Genomic DNA, 16,361 nt, shown 5'->3' with positions numbered 1-16,361 from the left:
GCCTGCTGGTCGAACTCCTGGTCGAGGGGACAATTTGCATATTAGCCTTTTATTATATAGAATATACACTGAGTGGCCAGGTTATTATGCTTTCAGAGATCATAATAATCTGGCCACTCAGTGTATATTTTGTCATTTACTCCCTAGCAGTTCTGTGAGGCTTGGAGGTTTGATTTGTCCAAGGGTGCAGTTAATAAGTGGAAGAGTAAGAATTCAAGCTTTTTTGAGTGACTTCAAAGCCCTTACTCTTTCTATTACATTATACTGTATTAGAAACAGTCATATTCCGTCTTTGAAATGATGACTTCTTATAACATGGTTCTTAAACTTTATGGTCTCTCAAAAATTATTTAGTACTCAAAGAGCTTTTGTTTTTGTGAGTTATATCTATACAAATTTATTGTATTGGAAATTAAAACTAAGAAAAAATTAAGATATTGATAACATGTTTTATGAAAAATAACTGTTTTCCAAAAAAATTTAGTATTTACATTTTTGCAAAATTTTAGAATATCTGGCTTAATAGAGACAGCTGCATTCTCATCTCAGCCTCTGCATTCAGTCTGTTGTGATATCACTCATCACATAGCATCTAGCTCTACTGCGCACTTATGAGAGGATGAGAATTAAAAGGGCAAACGACGTCTTATTATGAAAGTTGTTTTGAACCTTCAAATCCCCTGAAAGGGTCTCTGGATCACACACCTTGAGGATTGCTGCACTATGGACATCAACTGTAGCAGCTTAAGCTGTTTCTTTAGCATTTTTTGTGTACATCATACTTAACACGAAAAGATAAGATGGGACCATCTTCCACAACGTTAGTCCTTTGCCAGCATTGATGTCATACTACTGGTATAATGCTATGGATGCAGGATATGTGGAGATGTATGATATTCAGTAAATGTTGTATGGTAAGTTGAAGCAATATGGTTGCAGAGAGGTCAGGATAAATACTTGAATGGGACAGAATGAACCAGTAGACGCATGTTACTCAGAGGACTTTTATTATATATATATTTAAACTAAGTATAAGAAGTATTAATAGTAGATTCCATCTAGGTTTTTAAGTAACAGCTGCAAAGATGGCTTTGAGTGTTCTTGTGTCAAAGGGGGACTGGTATTCATCAGTCTTTCTAGCTACTTGGAAACAAATTTCAGTAGGTAGAGTGAGGTTTATATGTAAAATATAGTATTTATTTAATGATAGGATGTAGTTTAGTGGTTAATGCCCCCAAATACTTATTTCCCCCTCCCTAAATTGTTGAGTAAAATATTTTAAAGCTGAGAATTACACATATAGTATAAAAATATCTTTTGACTATATGATTCCTAATTTTGTATCCTGAATGGAGTTCTAACTATGAGTATGGCTTGTATGAATTTAGAACACAGTTTTATAAATCTAAGATTACATATTTGTGGAATAATTTGGAGAGAATCTAGAGAAGAGCAGTAGGTATATTATGATTCTTGAATAATATCTGGTTGAAGAAGTTCTAGTCTTTAAACTTTGAGAAGAAAGAGCCCAAATGATGTTAATACTATAAAACATATGAAGCATCATTATGAAGAGAACTCTGACCAGCTCTCATTTTCTAAGATAGAATTTAAAGAAATTTTCTTCTCTATAGCAAGGGAGGTTTAGATTAGCCTGCTGAAACTTTTATTTAAAAAAACAACAACAGTGAATTACAAATCTTGTAACAGATTTGAGTAAGTTGAATAAGTTGTGACCATTTCTTCCCTTGGGGATCTTAAAGAATATTATTAGTCTCCAAAATAAGTAATAACAGGAATTTAAAAAATGAGCTAATGAAGTTCTTTTTTTTTTTTATCTGATTATTTTTAATGTCCAGAGAGTTTATAATACAAGGACCAGAGCTTCCTCTCAGACTCAAGTTTATAAATTCTCTATTGGCTGGTGAGGCCAGTAGGGATACTTCTTCTTGTCTAATTTGGTTTCTGGGAAGACTTCATGCAAATCCTCAATGGTCATCTGGTCAAATGGAATTATGTTCTTCATCTTCTCCAGCTCTTTCTCATATTGCTCAATCCTGGACTTTGAGAGAGACACAAACTCAGCACAACTTTTCACATCTTCTTTTTCTTCAGCATCCACCAGGGCACTGTACTTATCCTCTGGCACAGGCACCTTCAGGGCATTAAACTTCTTCTCAAAGTCATCTACTAAGCCGGCCTTCGCCACGTTGGCCTTGTAGTAAGCCCAGTCGATAGCAGGTGGTTTCTCAGGTAGAGTAGCCACCCTGGAGGTGAGGGTCTCATTCCAGGATTTCAGGGTGTTAGCAATGGCCTTCTGGTTTCGGGGTATGATCTCCCCAAAAGCTACCCAGTCAATGGTTTTTAGAGCAAGTTTTCGCCCAGCCATCTTGAGATCCTTCACCGACCCCACTAATGAAGTTCTTTATCTCTGATTTTATGATAAATAGACCTGAAATCACAATTGTGTTTACAAATGAAGTTTTCTCACTAAAGGTCTCCACCCCCCCCGCCCCCCCCCAATTTTGAATAAGTTGTGAATATTTATTGGGCGAAAGGAAAGTTGTGAAAGTTGAGTTTTGAAGAATGACTTTCTACTATTTGGATATTGGAGTCCTTATTTTAAATTGTGACTTTTTCCATCTGTATTTTTACTGAATTGAGGAATTTTTTCAGCTTATCTTTTAAAAAGGTTATTACCAATAGGAAGTTTAAAGGCTCAGTCAGTTATTCATACCTTAGTAGATTGTTTATTTTTTCTATATTGATTAAGGTATTACATATGTGTGTTCCCCCCCCCCCCCCCCCCCCCCCCGCTCATGCCCTCACCCCCCTGGTGTCTGTGTCCATTGGTTATGCTTATATGCATGCATACAAGTCCTTTGGTTTATCTCTGCCCCTCCCCCCCCACCCTCCCCTACCTTCCCTCTGAGGTTTGATGGTCTGATTGATGCTTCTCTGTCTCTGGATCTGTTTTTGTTCATCAGTTTATGTTGTTCATTATATTCCACAAATGAGTGAGATCATGTGATATTTATCTTTCTCCAACTGACTTATTTCGCTTAGCATAATGCTCTCCAGGTCCATCCATTCTGTTGCAAATGGTAGGAGTTCCTTCCTTTTTAAGCAGCGTAGTATTCCATTGTGTAGATGTACCACAGTTTTTTAATCCACTCATCTGCAGATGGGCACTTAGGCTGTTTCCAAATCTTAGCTATTGTAAATTGTGCCGCTATGAACATAGGGGTGCACATATCCTTTTTGATTGGTGTTTCTAGTTTCTTGGGACATATTCCTAGAAGTGGGATCACTGGGTCAAATGGGAGTTCCATTTTTAGTTTTTTGAGGCAACTTCATACTGTTTTCCATAGTGGCTGCACCAGTCTGCATTCCCACTGGTAACTAATTTTGAAAAAAGTAACACCAAGTACTTTTTCTTAAAATAGCTTAAATTATTACTTTATTTATACATTAAAAAAATTTTTTTTATATCACATGGTTATAAAATGTAAAGTAAATCTGTAATAGATTTTTTCATTTATTTTTATGTGTCCACCATATCTGTCTGCCCCTTTGGGTGCCCAAATATCCACATGTACTCTTCTTATATATAGAACTCACTTGCCTTTTTCCCCAAAAGAGATAACCGTGAGTTTCATCCAGTTATTATATCTAGCTGAAAAGTCAGGATCTCTGGATGCAGTCCCTTTCATTAGATTCCAGAGTGGCTGCTTGTTCAAAGACCTGCAAACCGAGTCAGCACTTTACATACCTAGTATATAGTGGTGGAGAAGGAATAGGATAACAGTCGTAAACGTAGAAAAGGTGGTAATGGGAAACACTCAGTAAGTCACTAGTCCATATCCATTATAAAATCCCACTGGATAGGAGTGGCAGAGACTTCCGACAGTATAAAAAGTTCCTTGATTCTGCTTTTTGGTGTGGCCTCCATTGTTCCCTGTGTCTTCTAAAAGGTCTTACCTATGCAGTATCCTCCAGGGCCACATCTGGGATAGGTATTGGTGAAAATGCCTTTTCTGGGAAATGCATAGCTTTTATAGCCCAGTTCTTGTTTATGAGCTTGTTGATGGGTATTATTTTATAAACTTAAGAGGCCTTTGCAGTCTAGATTCTTTGTCTTTCCCACCCTCCATATAGTTATCTTTAAAAACTTAGTTTCTAGACTTTTTGCTTTCTTTGAGCCAAAGGACCTGCCCAAACATAATGTGAAGACCCTTTGCTTTGTATTCTGCTTATTCTAGGGATTTCTAACCCTGTTTTGGTACCTCTTCAACAGTCTGGTGAAACCAGTGGACTCTTCTCAGAATAATGTCTCAAAATTCATAAAACAATATTTAAGATTACAAAGGAAATGCTAGCAAAATATTAACTTTGTAACAGAGAAATAGATATGCCTTTAAATTTTTTTTAAAAAATATGTTTTTATTAATTTTTTTTTTAAGAGAGAGAAGAAGGGAGAGGGATAGAGAGATAGAAACACCAATGAGAAACCTTGATCAGCTGCCTCCTGTACACCCCCTATTGGGGATTGAGCCTGCAACCTGGGCATCTGCCCTGACCAGGAATTGAACCACTAAGCCATACCGGCTGGGCTAGATGTGTCTTTAGTGGTGGGGAACCTTTTTTTCCTGCCAAGGGCCATTTGGATATTTATAACATCATTCTTGGATCATACAAAATTATCAACTTAAAAATTAGCCTGCTATATTTGGTCAGACATTTCATTAACTCACCCCTAATGTCTTGGTAGGGCCAGACCAAATGGTTTCGTAGGCCTTATACGGCCCATGCATGTATGTTCCCCACCACTGCTGTAAAGTAAGACATGAAATAAAAAAGATCTACGGCAAGTCTAATGCACTCATAATTCTGAAGTAGTTGATGAGTTTAAATAAAAATTTGAGCTTCCGTGACATTTGTCATTTGATATAAATATTTTTGTGATTATTATTGATGGCAAAATCACAGGTACTGTTAATGGTACTGTTAATGATTTGGTGTCTACTTTCATAATTAAAGGACATGCTAAATTTCAGTTACAAGTTAGTGGGGGATAAAGAATTTATTTTCTCCATCCAAGTTCATTGACCTCTTTTAGCTCCTGAGGGGATGATGGCTCTGTGAGGCTATTTGAAACAATAGTTTTGGGTGGAAAGAAAACACCCTTACAACATTGCTTTTGTGTGGCAAAGTACCAGTCTTCTCTACTTCTAAGTCTGCAGTTTTGCAGCTAGAACTCAGTTACTTCAGTTTTCAGAAGAAGTTGATGTTTTTTCAACCATGCAAGGCTTTAAATAATAGGACTCTTAGCTTAAATTGCAGACTATAGGCAGGGAGTACCCCACTTGGCATTTTCTCCATCTCTGCTTGCAACTCTAATTGAAGTTTATTTCTCTCTTAGGACTTTAAGTGGCAAGAAGGAGCTAACACATGCCAACATTATAAATTTTCCCTACATTTCTCTCCTTGCTGTAGTCTGGGTTGGCATATGGTTTGCTTGCCAGCCTCTGTAGATGACAAGTTGATCAAATTCTTCATCACGGTTTACTAAGTGTCTCCAGCTTTCCAGCCTGTGCTATCAGATTTCTTAATGTTTGCCTTATCAATTCTTCTTTTAAGAGATTATCGTATATGATGTTCTATTACTTGTATCACCCCACTTGCGTGTCCCAAATTTCATGTTTGTTAGGAATTGCATTCATCCACTGGTAGAGATTTATAGTACCTCAACATATAAAAAGTCTAGATGGTAGGCAGTTCAGGGCTAGGATGAACAGCTTCATAATTGCTTCACACAAAAATCAGGGAACAAGATTCCTTCTCTCTGCTTCCATAGCTTTCATATCCTCAGTTTGTGGCTTCCATTCTCAAAGGCCACCTTATAATCCAAGGTAACTGCTGGAGCAACAACTTTTGTGTCCACATTTCGGAGAGCAGGAAGGGCAAAAGGCTCAATGCCATCCGTAATAAAATTGAGTTTGTATTCCTAAGGAAGAGGTAAAAACAGATATTAGGTGTTTTTAAAAACAGATTAGGCAATTAGTAGTCTCTGCCACATACCTTGCTTCTAGTTGCCTTGAGTGCTGAGATGCTGTAATAAAAGTTATATATTATATAAAATATGTATATATTAAAAATATGTATATATCTCCTGAAATGCATGTGACCAGAATTCCTGCTGTGCTAATTACAAGGATTTCGTTTGAGTTCTCAGTTGTTCAATTTCTCACATGTTGCCAAGTCTCAAATGTCTGGGATTGAGTGGGAGGATTCAGGAATATCTAGGTCAACAACTTCATTACCCTTATTATTCTTATTTCTATTATTTTCCTTAATGTCTTTCTCTTAACTCCATCTAGGGAGCTAACAATATCTCTACCAATTTCACTATGTTTGAAAACTTCCTTAATATAAGCCTTGGCTACTCCTTGTGAGTCAGGGGAGTTGCAGAGGGAGGCCAAGCAATGTGCTAAAGTATTTGCTAAAAAGCATATTTGGGGTCATATCAGAGACAGTGTTTCACAGAGTGGGATTAGAACCTTCTCTCCTCCCCCTGTGTAATGACTTAATGTTGAGTTCTTATATCTTGATGTTCTTTACCTTTTCATTTTAGGCAGAAAAAATTCCTCATGGAACTTCTTTTAAGCAACAGATATCATCATAGATTTAAGAACTTCAAACCCAAGTTCTTCATGTTTTCTTTCTTCCACAAGTAACGTTATCTTTTTATCTTTGTCTCCATCTTTTCAATTTTCTCTGCTATTTAAGCAGAACTGTCTGTGTTCCAGTATAATGCTTGCTATTTGTTGATCTGTGTCCTGAGTCATACTTTTTTTTTTTTCCAACTCATAAAGGATTTTGATCCTGTGATTATCCTTACTTCATGCTGTTGAGTCCCTTTTCTTTCACCTCTTTCTTTTAGCTTTTAAATGTGCAAGGTCTCACTTGTTTGGGGAAGAGCACACCCCACATTCAGTGGATAGTCACTATTTTAATCACTTAACCACCATTTATTGATCCTTTACCTACTATGTTACTAGGCATTGAGGAGACAGAAAAGAATAAGAACGTATCTTCCAAGGAGTTTATGGTCTCATGGGAGAAAGATAGGTAAAGATAATTATAATTCTTTATAAGCCCTGTGATAGAGGTATTTATATTCTACTATGGGAGCAGGATCTAGGTCAATTTAGGAGGTAAAGGATGGGAAGAATGAATTGACCAGGTTTTCTGGAAGGGGAGATGTTTGGGGCTGAGTCTTGAAGGAAAAATAAAAGCCAGCTAGGCGGAATAAGAGGAAAATAGCATTTTAGAAAGGAATACTTTTATTCCTTGTCTAAATATTTTTTAGAGCTCGGCTGGTGTGGGTCAGGGGTTGGGCATTGACCTATGAACCAAGGAGGTCATGGTTCGATTCCCGGACAGGGCACATGTCGAGGTTGCAGGCTTTATCCCCAGTAGGGGGTGGGCAGGAGGCAGCTGATCAATGATTCTGATGTTTCTTTTCTATCTCCCTCATCCTTTCTGTCTGAAATCAATAAAAATATATTTAAAAAGTAAATATTTTTTAGATAACATGTACCTACTATGGTGTTAAATAGTATATGAAGTACTAGTGTATGGTTACTATCTTTAATGAGGAGGGTGTGGGAAGAGGGACTGAGGGTAGAAAGCTTAAGCCTATGATGCAATCCTATATAATAAAAGCCTAATATGCAAATCGACCGAATGGCAGAATGACCTGTGGAACGACTGGTCGCTATGATGTGCACTGACCACCAGGGGGCAGATGCTTAATGCAGGAGCTGCCCCAGCCCGCAGGCCCCAGGCCAGCTAAGGCGGGTGCCAGCAGGGGCCCCCCGATCACCCTGCTGGTCGCCCCAACAGAGGGAGGTGACCAGCGGTGCCGGTGGTGGGGGGCAGGGCCGGCTGGCAAGTGGGCTGGCGTCACCCCCCCCCCACCCCCCCCACCCCCGCCGATCGCCCCACTGGTCGCCTCCACAGAGGGGAGTGACTGGCGGCAGTGGCAGGGGACAGGGCCAGTGAGCAGGCGGCGCCAGGCTGGCCAAGGCGGGTGCAGTGGGAGCCCCCCAGTGGCCCTGCCAGTCACCCTACACATCTGCCCTGATTGCTGGCCAGGCCTAGGGACCCTACCCATGCACGAGTTTCGTGCATCGGGCTTCTAGTTATACATATAAAACAGCTTGATAGTTGAAAATAAAGACTTTAGGTCCCTTCTCCCCCCTCCCCCCTTTCCCCCAATTTGGGATGTATAATAGGAGAAAGAGAACCATTGAAAGTTTTTTGGCACAATTACATGAGAAATAATAATGACAGATTTCTCTTGGAGTATATGCATGGACTCTGGAGATGACTAGCAGGGAGGAGTGGTGAGAAATCATTATCTAGGAGGCCAGCTAGGAAGCTTTTGGAATGAGGAGGTAATGAGGGCCTGACATTTCTTAACCAGATTTTCATAACCAGATTTCTCAGAATCTCTCAATGCTCTTTTAAAATTTACTACCATCTGTTCTTTTATACAAGTGGGCTTCTGTCATCCCTATTTCGCTAAGAGGTTTCTTTCTAAAGTTACTGATCTGGCCATATCTAATGATCATTTTTTGTGTTCTCAACCACTGCAGGGACCAACAATGGAGGCACTTTTTTACTTCCCTACCGAAAATATGTAAAATTTAATGAACTACAAATAAAACAGAAGCCCAAGTTTTTCAGAGTCTGAATTTAAAGGAGATTTTATAGTGAACTTCAGATCTACGTTAGCAGAACTGATGAAAATAAGCACAACAATGGAATAATTCTTCCTCATGCTGTCTTTGATAATTAGGGATTATCTTTCCAGCCTATTTAGATCTTAACTTCAAGTTTTAGCTGAACTTCTTCCTTCTCTACCTCTTAAGGCTTCAGTCATTGCTGTCCCCTCCCTTTTCTGAACAATTGCAGCACAAAGAGCTCAGCTTTGTATGCTTTTTAAAGTTGTTTTAGTCCTAGCTGGTTTTGCTCAGTGGATAGGGCCTCGGCCTGTGGACTGGATTCGATTCCAGTCAAGGGCACATGTCTGGGTTGTGGGCTCGGTCCCCAGTGTGGGGCATGCGGGAGGCAGCCAGCTGATCAATGATTCTCATCACTGATGTTTCTCTCCCTCTCCCTTCCTCTCTGAAATCACTAAAAATATATTTTAAAAAATGTTTTTTTTAGCTCTTTCTTGTCTTTGACCTTCCTGATTGGCCTATGTGTTCTTAGAGGGCAGGAATTTTATGATACTTCCTTCGTGTGTGTGTGTGTGTGTGTGTGTGTGTGTGTGTGTGTGTAAAATCTTACTGTAGCATAGCCCTGTACATATCCTATATAATAGAAACCTAATATGCTAAGTGTTCAGTCGTCCAGTCATCCGTTCAACCAATCAAAGCATAATATGCTAATGATATGCTAAGGATGCTCAACCGCTCGCTATGATGCTCATTGACCACTAGAGGGGAGACAGTTGACTGGTCGACCAGTTGCTGTGATGTGCACTGACCACCAGGGGGCAGACACTCCAACTGATAGGTTAGCTTGCTGCTGTAGTCTGGCTGATCGGGACTGAGTGAGACAGGCCAGATACGCCCTGGAGCCATCCTGCGGTCCCTCCCCAGTTGGCCAACCTCTCGTGTCCCTCCCCGGCCCCGATCATGCACCTGTGGGTCCTTCGGCCTGGCCTGTGCCCTCTAGCAATCTGGGACCCCCTCGGGGGATGTCAGAGAGCTGATTTTGGCCCGATCCCGCAGGCAAGGCCGAGGGACCCCACTGGTGCACGAATTTGTGCACCAGGCTGCCAGTGTAATGATAAATTCTTGTTAAATGTTATAATACAGATTAAGTACCTACTTACTGTATGTCTTATTATATTACTTTGACTCATAAAGTCTCAATTAGTGATACTGTTGGAAGGAAACAAGTTAAAGATGGTTCTCAATAGGGAACATCTGCAATATCAATTATATTCCAATTTGTAATGTACTTTTATATTAACTTTGAAAATATATGTGACTGACTAGAGGCCTGGTGCATGAAATTTGTGCATGGGGTGGGGGGAGTGTCCCTCAGCCCAGCCTGCACCCTCTCCAATCTGGGACCACTCGAGGGATGTCCGATGGGATCGGGCCTAAATGGGCAGTCAGACATCCCTCTCACAATCCCGGACTTCTGGCTCCCAACTGCTCGCCTGCCTGCCTTCCTGATTTCCCCTAACCACTTCTGCCTGCCAGCCTGATCACCCCCTAACCACTCCCCTGCCAGCCTGATTGATGTCTAACTGCTCCCCTGCCAGCCTGTTTGCCCCCAACTTTCCTCCTCTGCCGGCCTGGTCACCCCTAACTGCCCTCCCCTGCAGGCTTGATCGCCCACAACTGCCCTCCCTTGCAGGCCTGGTCCCTCCCAACTGCCCTCCCCTGCTGGCCATCTTATGGTGGCCATCTTGTGTCCACATGGGGGCAGGATCTTTGACCACATGGGGGCAGCCATCTTGTGTGTTGGAGTGATGGTCAATCTGCATATTATCCTTTTATTAGATAGGATAGAGGCCTGGTGCATGGGTGGGGGCCAGCTGGTTTGCCCTGAAGGGTTCCCGGATCAGGGTGGGGTTCCTTTGGGGCGTGGTGTGGCCTGGGCAAGGGGCCTGTGGTGGTTTGCAGGCCAGCCATGCCCCCCCGGCGACCCAAGCAGAGGCCCTGGTATCTAGAATTTATTTATCTTCTACAATTGAAACTTTGTAGCCTGGAACGGAGCCAAGCCTCCTGCTCGCTCCGTGGCCGCAGCCATTTCTGTTGGAATTTATGTATCTTCTACAATTGAAACTTTGTAGCATGGAGTGAAGGCCTGAGCTGGCGAGGGCTGCAGAAGCTTGATTTCCTCCATCACCCGGGGCAACCCTAGCCTCCTGCTCTTCTAGCTCAGTGGCTGCCACCATTTCTGTTGGAATTTATTTACCTTCTATAATTGAAACTTTGTACCCTTGAGTGGAGGCCTGGGCCGGCCAGGGTGTGCGGAAAGCTTGGCTTCCTCCATTGCCAGGGAAACCCAAGCCTCCCTCCTGCTCGCTGTGGCCGCAGCCATCTTGGTTGGGGTTAATTTGCATACTTGCTCTGATTGGCTGGTGGGCATGGCTGGTGGGTGTAGCAGAGTGATGGTTAATTTGCATATTACTCTTTTATTAGATAGGATGCTTTGGGAATTTGAACAAAATAATGCTACTTAGTGGAGATTTAATTGAGACAAATAGGGTGACAGTGTCCTATCTAATAATAGAGTAACATATAAATTACCATCACTCCGTTACGTCCACGATTGGGCGGTGGGAGGCTGGGGGACGGGACTTGGGGTGGCCTCTCCGGCCATTGAGAGGCACGGATCCGCTGCCACTGAGGGGGGCTACCCTGCTGTTGAGAAGCACAGGGGGCAGGACTCCCGCCCCCTGAGCCTCTCAACGGCCAGATCCGCGGCTGCTGAGGGGGCCTGCTGCGGACACCCAGCTGTGCCTCTCAACGGGGCTGCCAGGTGTCCGCGGCAGCCCCCCTCAGCGGCCGTTGAGAGGCGCAGGGGGCGGGAGTCCCGCCCCCTGCGCCTCTCAACAGCAGGGTAGCCCCCCTCAGTGGCCGCGGACCATCAAAAGTGGGGGAGCTGGGTGCCTGTCTGCTCAGGCACCAGGCACCCAGCTCCACCGCGAAAAGCGAAAGCGTGTAGGGGACCCTACACGTGCATGATTCAATCATGCACTGGGCCTCTAGTAGTATAATAATAGTCAATGTTTATAGAATGAAATGTGAAGAATAATAGCAGTAACTACTATTATCAACATCACCAGTAGCTAACATTTATTGAATACTTACTTTTTGCCAGTGACTGTTCTAAGTACTTTATATCAGTAAAGTTGTTATTCTCACTTTACAAATGAGATATCGTAGAAAAACTACGGGATTAGTCATTAGAGGATCTGGGCTCTGGTTTTAGTTCTGTTAACTACCATTTGAAGTTGGGTAAGTCTTTTAACTTCAGCAGACCTTAGATTTTCATTTTTAGATTGAAGGTATTAGTCTATAATTTCTAGGGTACTTGGCTACTCTCTTGACATTCTGTGATCTTTAAATTTTCTTGTCCTTTTGTTCCACAAGTTCTTTTTTTTTAATTACTTTTTTGATTAAGGTATCACATATTTGTCATCAACCCCTCCCCCCATTCCCATCCCAAACCCCCCCACACGCATGCTCCACAAGTTCTTTTAACTTATTATATGTGGGGAGCAAGCATTTCTCGCTGAGATTAGAGAGCAGGTTGGTAAGTGTTTTTGTTTTTTTTTAAGCTGAAGGTGCTGTATAGAGGAATTTAAAGTTCAGGTTCCAGAGACACGCATATAATAGAAATAAAGGCAATTTGATAAAATGAGAAAGGTAAAATTGTGGATCTAAATATCTGAACAACAATCCTATATAATAAAAGGCTAATATGCAAATAGACTGGACATTGGAATGACCAGTTGCTATGATGCACACTGACCACCAGGGGGCAGACGTTCAAAGCACGAGTTGCCCCCAGCCCGCAGGCTCAATCGTCTGATTGGGGCCTGCCGGCCAACCTCTTGATCTCCTCCCCCCACCTCCCTGGCCAGCAGCCTCTGATTGCCTGATGGGGAATAGGGAACCGAGGGTGGGTGGCAGCGGATGCGGGCGGTGCAAGGCCAAGGTGGGTGCAAGCAAGCGGGGCCCCAATTGCCCCACTGGTCGCCCCACACAAGTCAGTGGCAGGGGGTGGGGCTGACTGCTGGCAGCCGGGGAAGATGGGCCCTGATCACAGGCCAGGCCTAGGGACCCTACCTGTGTATGAATTTTGTGCGCCGGGCCTCTAGTATATAATGGGACTCTACTGGCAGTGCAGTTATAATCCTCATGGTTGTTTATTTATAATAGCTAGTGCTTAATCCTGGTTACTTTATAGGGCATTAGTACCCTCCCAAGATACTCCTATAATAACTAACACTTATTGAATATTTCTTCTGTGCATATGTTACCATGTTTCATTCTCAAAGTAATATTTTAACTGTAGGTACTATTTTTTCATTTTATAGATGAGAAAGCTGGAGTTTAGAAATATTAACATTTTCATGATCCCACAGCAAGTAACTGGTAGAATCAGTACTTGAACTCTAGTCTGCCTGACTCAAGAGCCTGTATTCTTTATCAGTTCTGCATGTCTCCCAGAAGTTCAGATCCTAAGTGATTACCCTGTTGCTTTTTATCTGCAGTCATTTGGGATGGACTTAGCCACACATTTTTTCTTTTCAATGAGGCACTTGAAGTTTCTTTATACACACACACACACACACACACATTATATACACATACATACATACATATATACATACACATACATATATATATGTGTGTATATATATATACATATATATATGTGTGTGTATATATATATATATATATATATATTATTGATTTTTTTACAGAGAGGAAGGGAGAGGGATAGAGAGCTAGAAATATCAATGAGAGAGAAACATCAATCAGCCGCCTCCTGCACACCCCCCACAGGGGATGTGCCCGCAACCAAGATACATGCCCTTGACCGGAATCGAACCTGGGACCCTTCAGTCCACAGGCAGACGCTCTATCCACTGAGCCAAACCGGTTTCGGCCACTTGAAGTTTCTTATTTTGTTCTCTTTTTCCTGATATTTTGATATAATTTAGAAGCTTTTCATTCTTCTTTGCTTTATAGTCAGGGTCACTATTCTTGCTTTTTTGATCCTAGGATAGAAACGTTGGTACCTTCTGCTGAAAATTAGCAATTCCATTGTGAAGTGTCATGCTTTTTTTCCCCCCCTGTACTTTTAATTTTAAGAAGAGCTTCCTCCCTCTCCAGACTGTGTTAACTGTCAGATTTTGTTTTTCTTTTTTCTTTCTTTGGGTTATAATGATCTAAAATTTTCAGCGTTGGAGTGAAATACATTACAGAATCCAGATCACTGGATGTTTAGATTAAGCCTGACCTTGAGCCTTTAATGCTTCTTTTCTTGCTGTCCATTTATGTGATTTAATGTCTTATATCCATTGCTCCCAGATCTTCAGTTAGTTTTCTTAAACTTGTTCCTTGATATGTTCACTTTAAAAGATAGTGCCTGGTCCTGTCTATCCTCCTTTTCTCCTGTTCATCAGTATCCTTGAGTTTGCATTCTTCTTTACTGTCAACGCCCCCAGCTAATCTGTCTCTTTGATATTCCTGTCTACCCTTCTTTACTCTTACCTTTTTTACCCGCCCAGCTGTATCTTATTTTCTCTGTGCAAATTCCTGTGCCTATTTCTTACGTACTTTTCTGACCTCTTGCCTCTACTTTGTATGTATGACTTCCTTAAAATTTGTGTAAAAGAAATACCAGCTGTACAGTCTTAAGTTTTTAAAAGGCCCTTATTGTTGGTGAGTAATCAGAATCACTTTGTGTTTACATATTGTGCTGTATCTTAAACATTTTAAAACCAAATTTGTTGTGTTTTGGAGAGGATAAAAATAAGAAAAAAGATTGGAAATGTTGATCTCTTAAATATTTGGTTTGGTTATTAACATATTCAATCTTTTCCCTCCAGATTTAACTCAGGCTTTCCCTCACTTTGGAACTCCTAGATTTGTGAATATTGGATATTTTGAGAAGCAGGGGTTCTTTCCTTGATACTGACTAAGGAGTCTATTTACCTTCAGGATGACATCTGAATTGGAGAGCAGCCTAACATCTATGGACTGGTTACCCCAGCTCACCATGAGAGCGGCCATTCAAAAATCTGATGCTACACAAAATGCACATGGAACAGGAATTTCCAAGAAGAATGCACTCCTTGACCCAAATACAACTCTGGACCAGGAAGAAGTCCAACAGCACAAAGATGGGAAACCTCCATACAGTTATGCCAGCCTCATTACATTTGCAATTAATAGCTCACCCAAAAAGAAAATGACACTAAGTGAGATTTACCAGTGGATTTGTGATAACTTCCCATATTATAGAGAGGCTGGCAGTGGTTGGAAGGTAAGGACTTTTTTTAAAATTTCTATTTTTATGCTGTAAGCAATAACAATATTGGCTTCTCTTGAAGATAAAGCTCTTTGTAGGCTTATACGTGAAGATAAAAATTCTAATCACTAGTCATTTTTAGGGTATCAAAGGAAATTAAGTGTTTTTAGTTAGTGAATAACTTTTTGGTAGAATATTGGTGTGTTAGAGCTTTATTATATTATATGACTGACTTAGCATAAAATAAGAGCAGAGATAATATAGCATTCACTGGAAAACAATACAGTTCAGGTAAGTTGACAGTCTAAGGTAAAATAAAACAATGTAGAATTGCATTTAGTACTGTTTATATCAGGGGTCCTCAAACTTTTTAAACAGGGGGCCAGTTCACTGTCCCTCAGACCGTTGGAGGGCCGGACTATAGTTTAAAAAAAAAACCTGAACAAATTCCTATGCACACTGCTAAGTCGGCTGCTAAGCAGGACAGGCAGCGGCGGCAAAAACACCTGGCGGGCCGGATAAATGTCCTCGGCGGGTCGCATGTGGCCCGTGGGCCGTAGTTTGAGGACCCCTGGTTTATATCATCCAAGATATTTCAAAATCTTTTTATTTATAGAAGAGTTACATAATTATTATTATTATTATTTTAAATATATTTTATTGATATTTTACAGAGAGGAAGAGAGAGAGAGATAGAGAGTTAGAAACATCGATGAGAGAGTAACATCAATCAGCTGCCTCTTGCACAACCCCCACTGGGGATGTGCCCGCAACCAAGGTACATGCCCTTGACCGGAATCGAACCTGGGACCTTTCAGTCCGAAGGCCGACGCTCTATCTACTGAGCCAAACCGGTCTCGGCAAGTTACATAATTATTACAGAGTGTTTCCATATGTCCTTCACTCTCTATATTAACATCTTTTATAACCATAGTACAATGATCAAAACTAAGAAATTAATATTGGTACAATACTTTTGATTAAAGCAGTACTGTTAACTACTAAGTAAACAGAGTTTATTCACATTTCATTAGTTTTTCCACTAATGTCCTTTTATGTTCCAGGATCCCACATTGCATTTAGTTGTTATGTCTCCTTCGTCTCCTCCAATTTGTAACAGTTTCTCAATCTTTTCTTGTTTTTATGACCTTTGACACTTTTGAAGAGTACTTATCAGGTACTTTGGACAATAATTCTCAGTTTGGAATTTTCTGATGTTTTCTCATACTGTAATTAGAGTGAGATAATGTATTTTGGGGCAGAATAATGCAAAGGTGATG

At 41.2% G+C, this 16,361-nt stretch overlaps 2 protein-coding genes across 3 annotated transcripts in view; one reads left to right on the top strand and one right to left on the bottom strand.

Annotated features, from left to right (window-relative positions):
* Nucleotides 1-16,361, top strand: part of FOXJ3 (forkhead box J3) — a 125,445-nt gene that overhangs the window by 34,901 nt on the left and 74,183 nt on the right. For both annotated transcript variants that reach the window (XM_079777053.1, XM_079777052.1), the window contains exon 3: nucleotides 14,772-15,096. In XM_079777053.1, coding sequence (XP_079633179.1) covers nucleotides 14,772-15,096 — 325 coding nt within the window. The remainder of the gene's footprint in view (nucleotides 1-14,771; nucleotides 15,097-16,361) is intronic.
* LOC307103854 (ATP synthase subunit d, mitochondrial) lies at nucleotides 1,823-2,443 on the bottom strand. The gene has a single exon (XM_079778394.1). The coding sequence runs from the start codon at nucleotides 2,387-2,389 to the stop codon at nucleotides 1,904-1,906; it is 486 nt and encodes a 161-aa protein (XP_079634520.1). The 5' UTR covers nucleotides 2,390-2,443; the 3' UTR covers nucleotides 1,823-1,903.

Source organism: Cnephaeus nilssonii (assembly GCF_951640355.1).
Source record: "Cnephaeus nilssonii genome assembly, chromosome: 7".
Lineage (NCBI taxonomy): Eukaryota > Metazoa > Chordata > Mammalia > Chiroptera > Vespertilionidae > Cnephaeus > Cnephaeus nilssonii.
The sequence above is the reverse complement of the archived record's forward strand: the minus strand, read 5'-3'. Positions and strand labels throughout refer to the sequence as shown.

Excerpts from the sequence above, each read along its gene's own strand:
- LOC307103854 (XM_079778394.1), bottom strand. The coding sequence starts at position 2,389 with ATGGCTGGGCGAAAACTTGCTCTAAAAACCATTGACTGGGTAGCTTTT.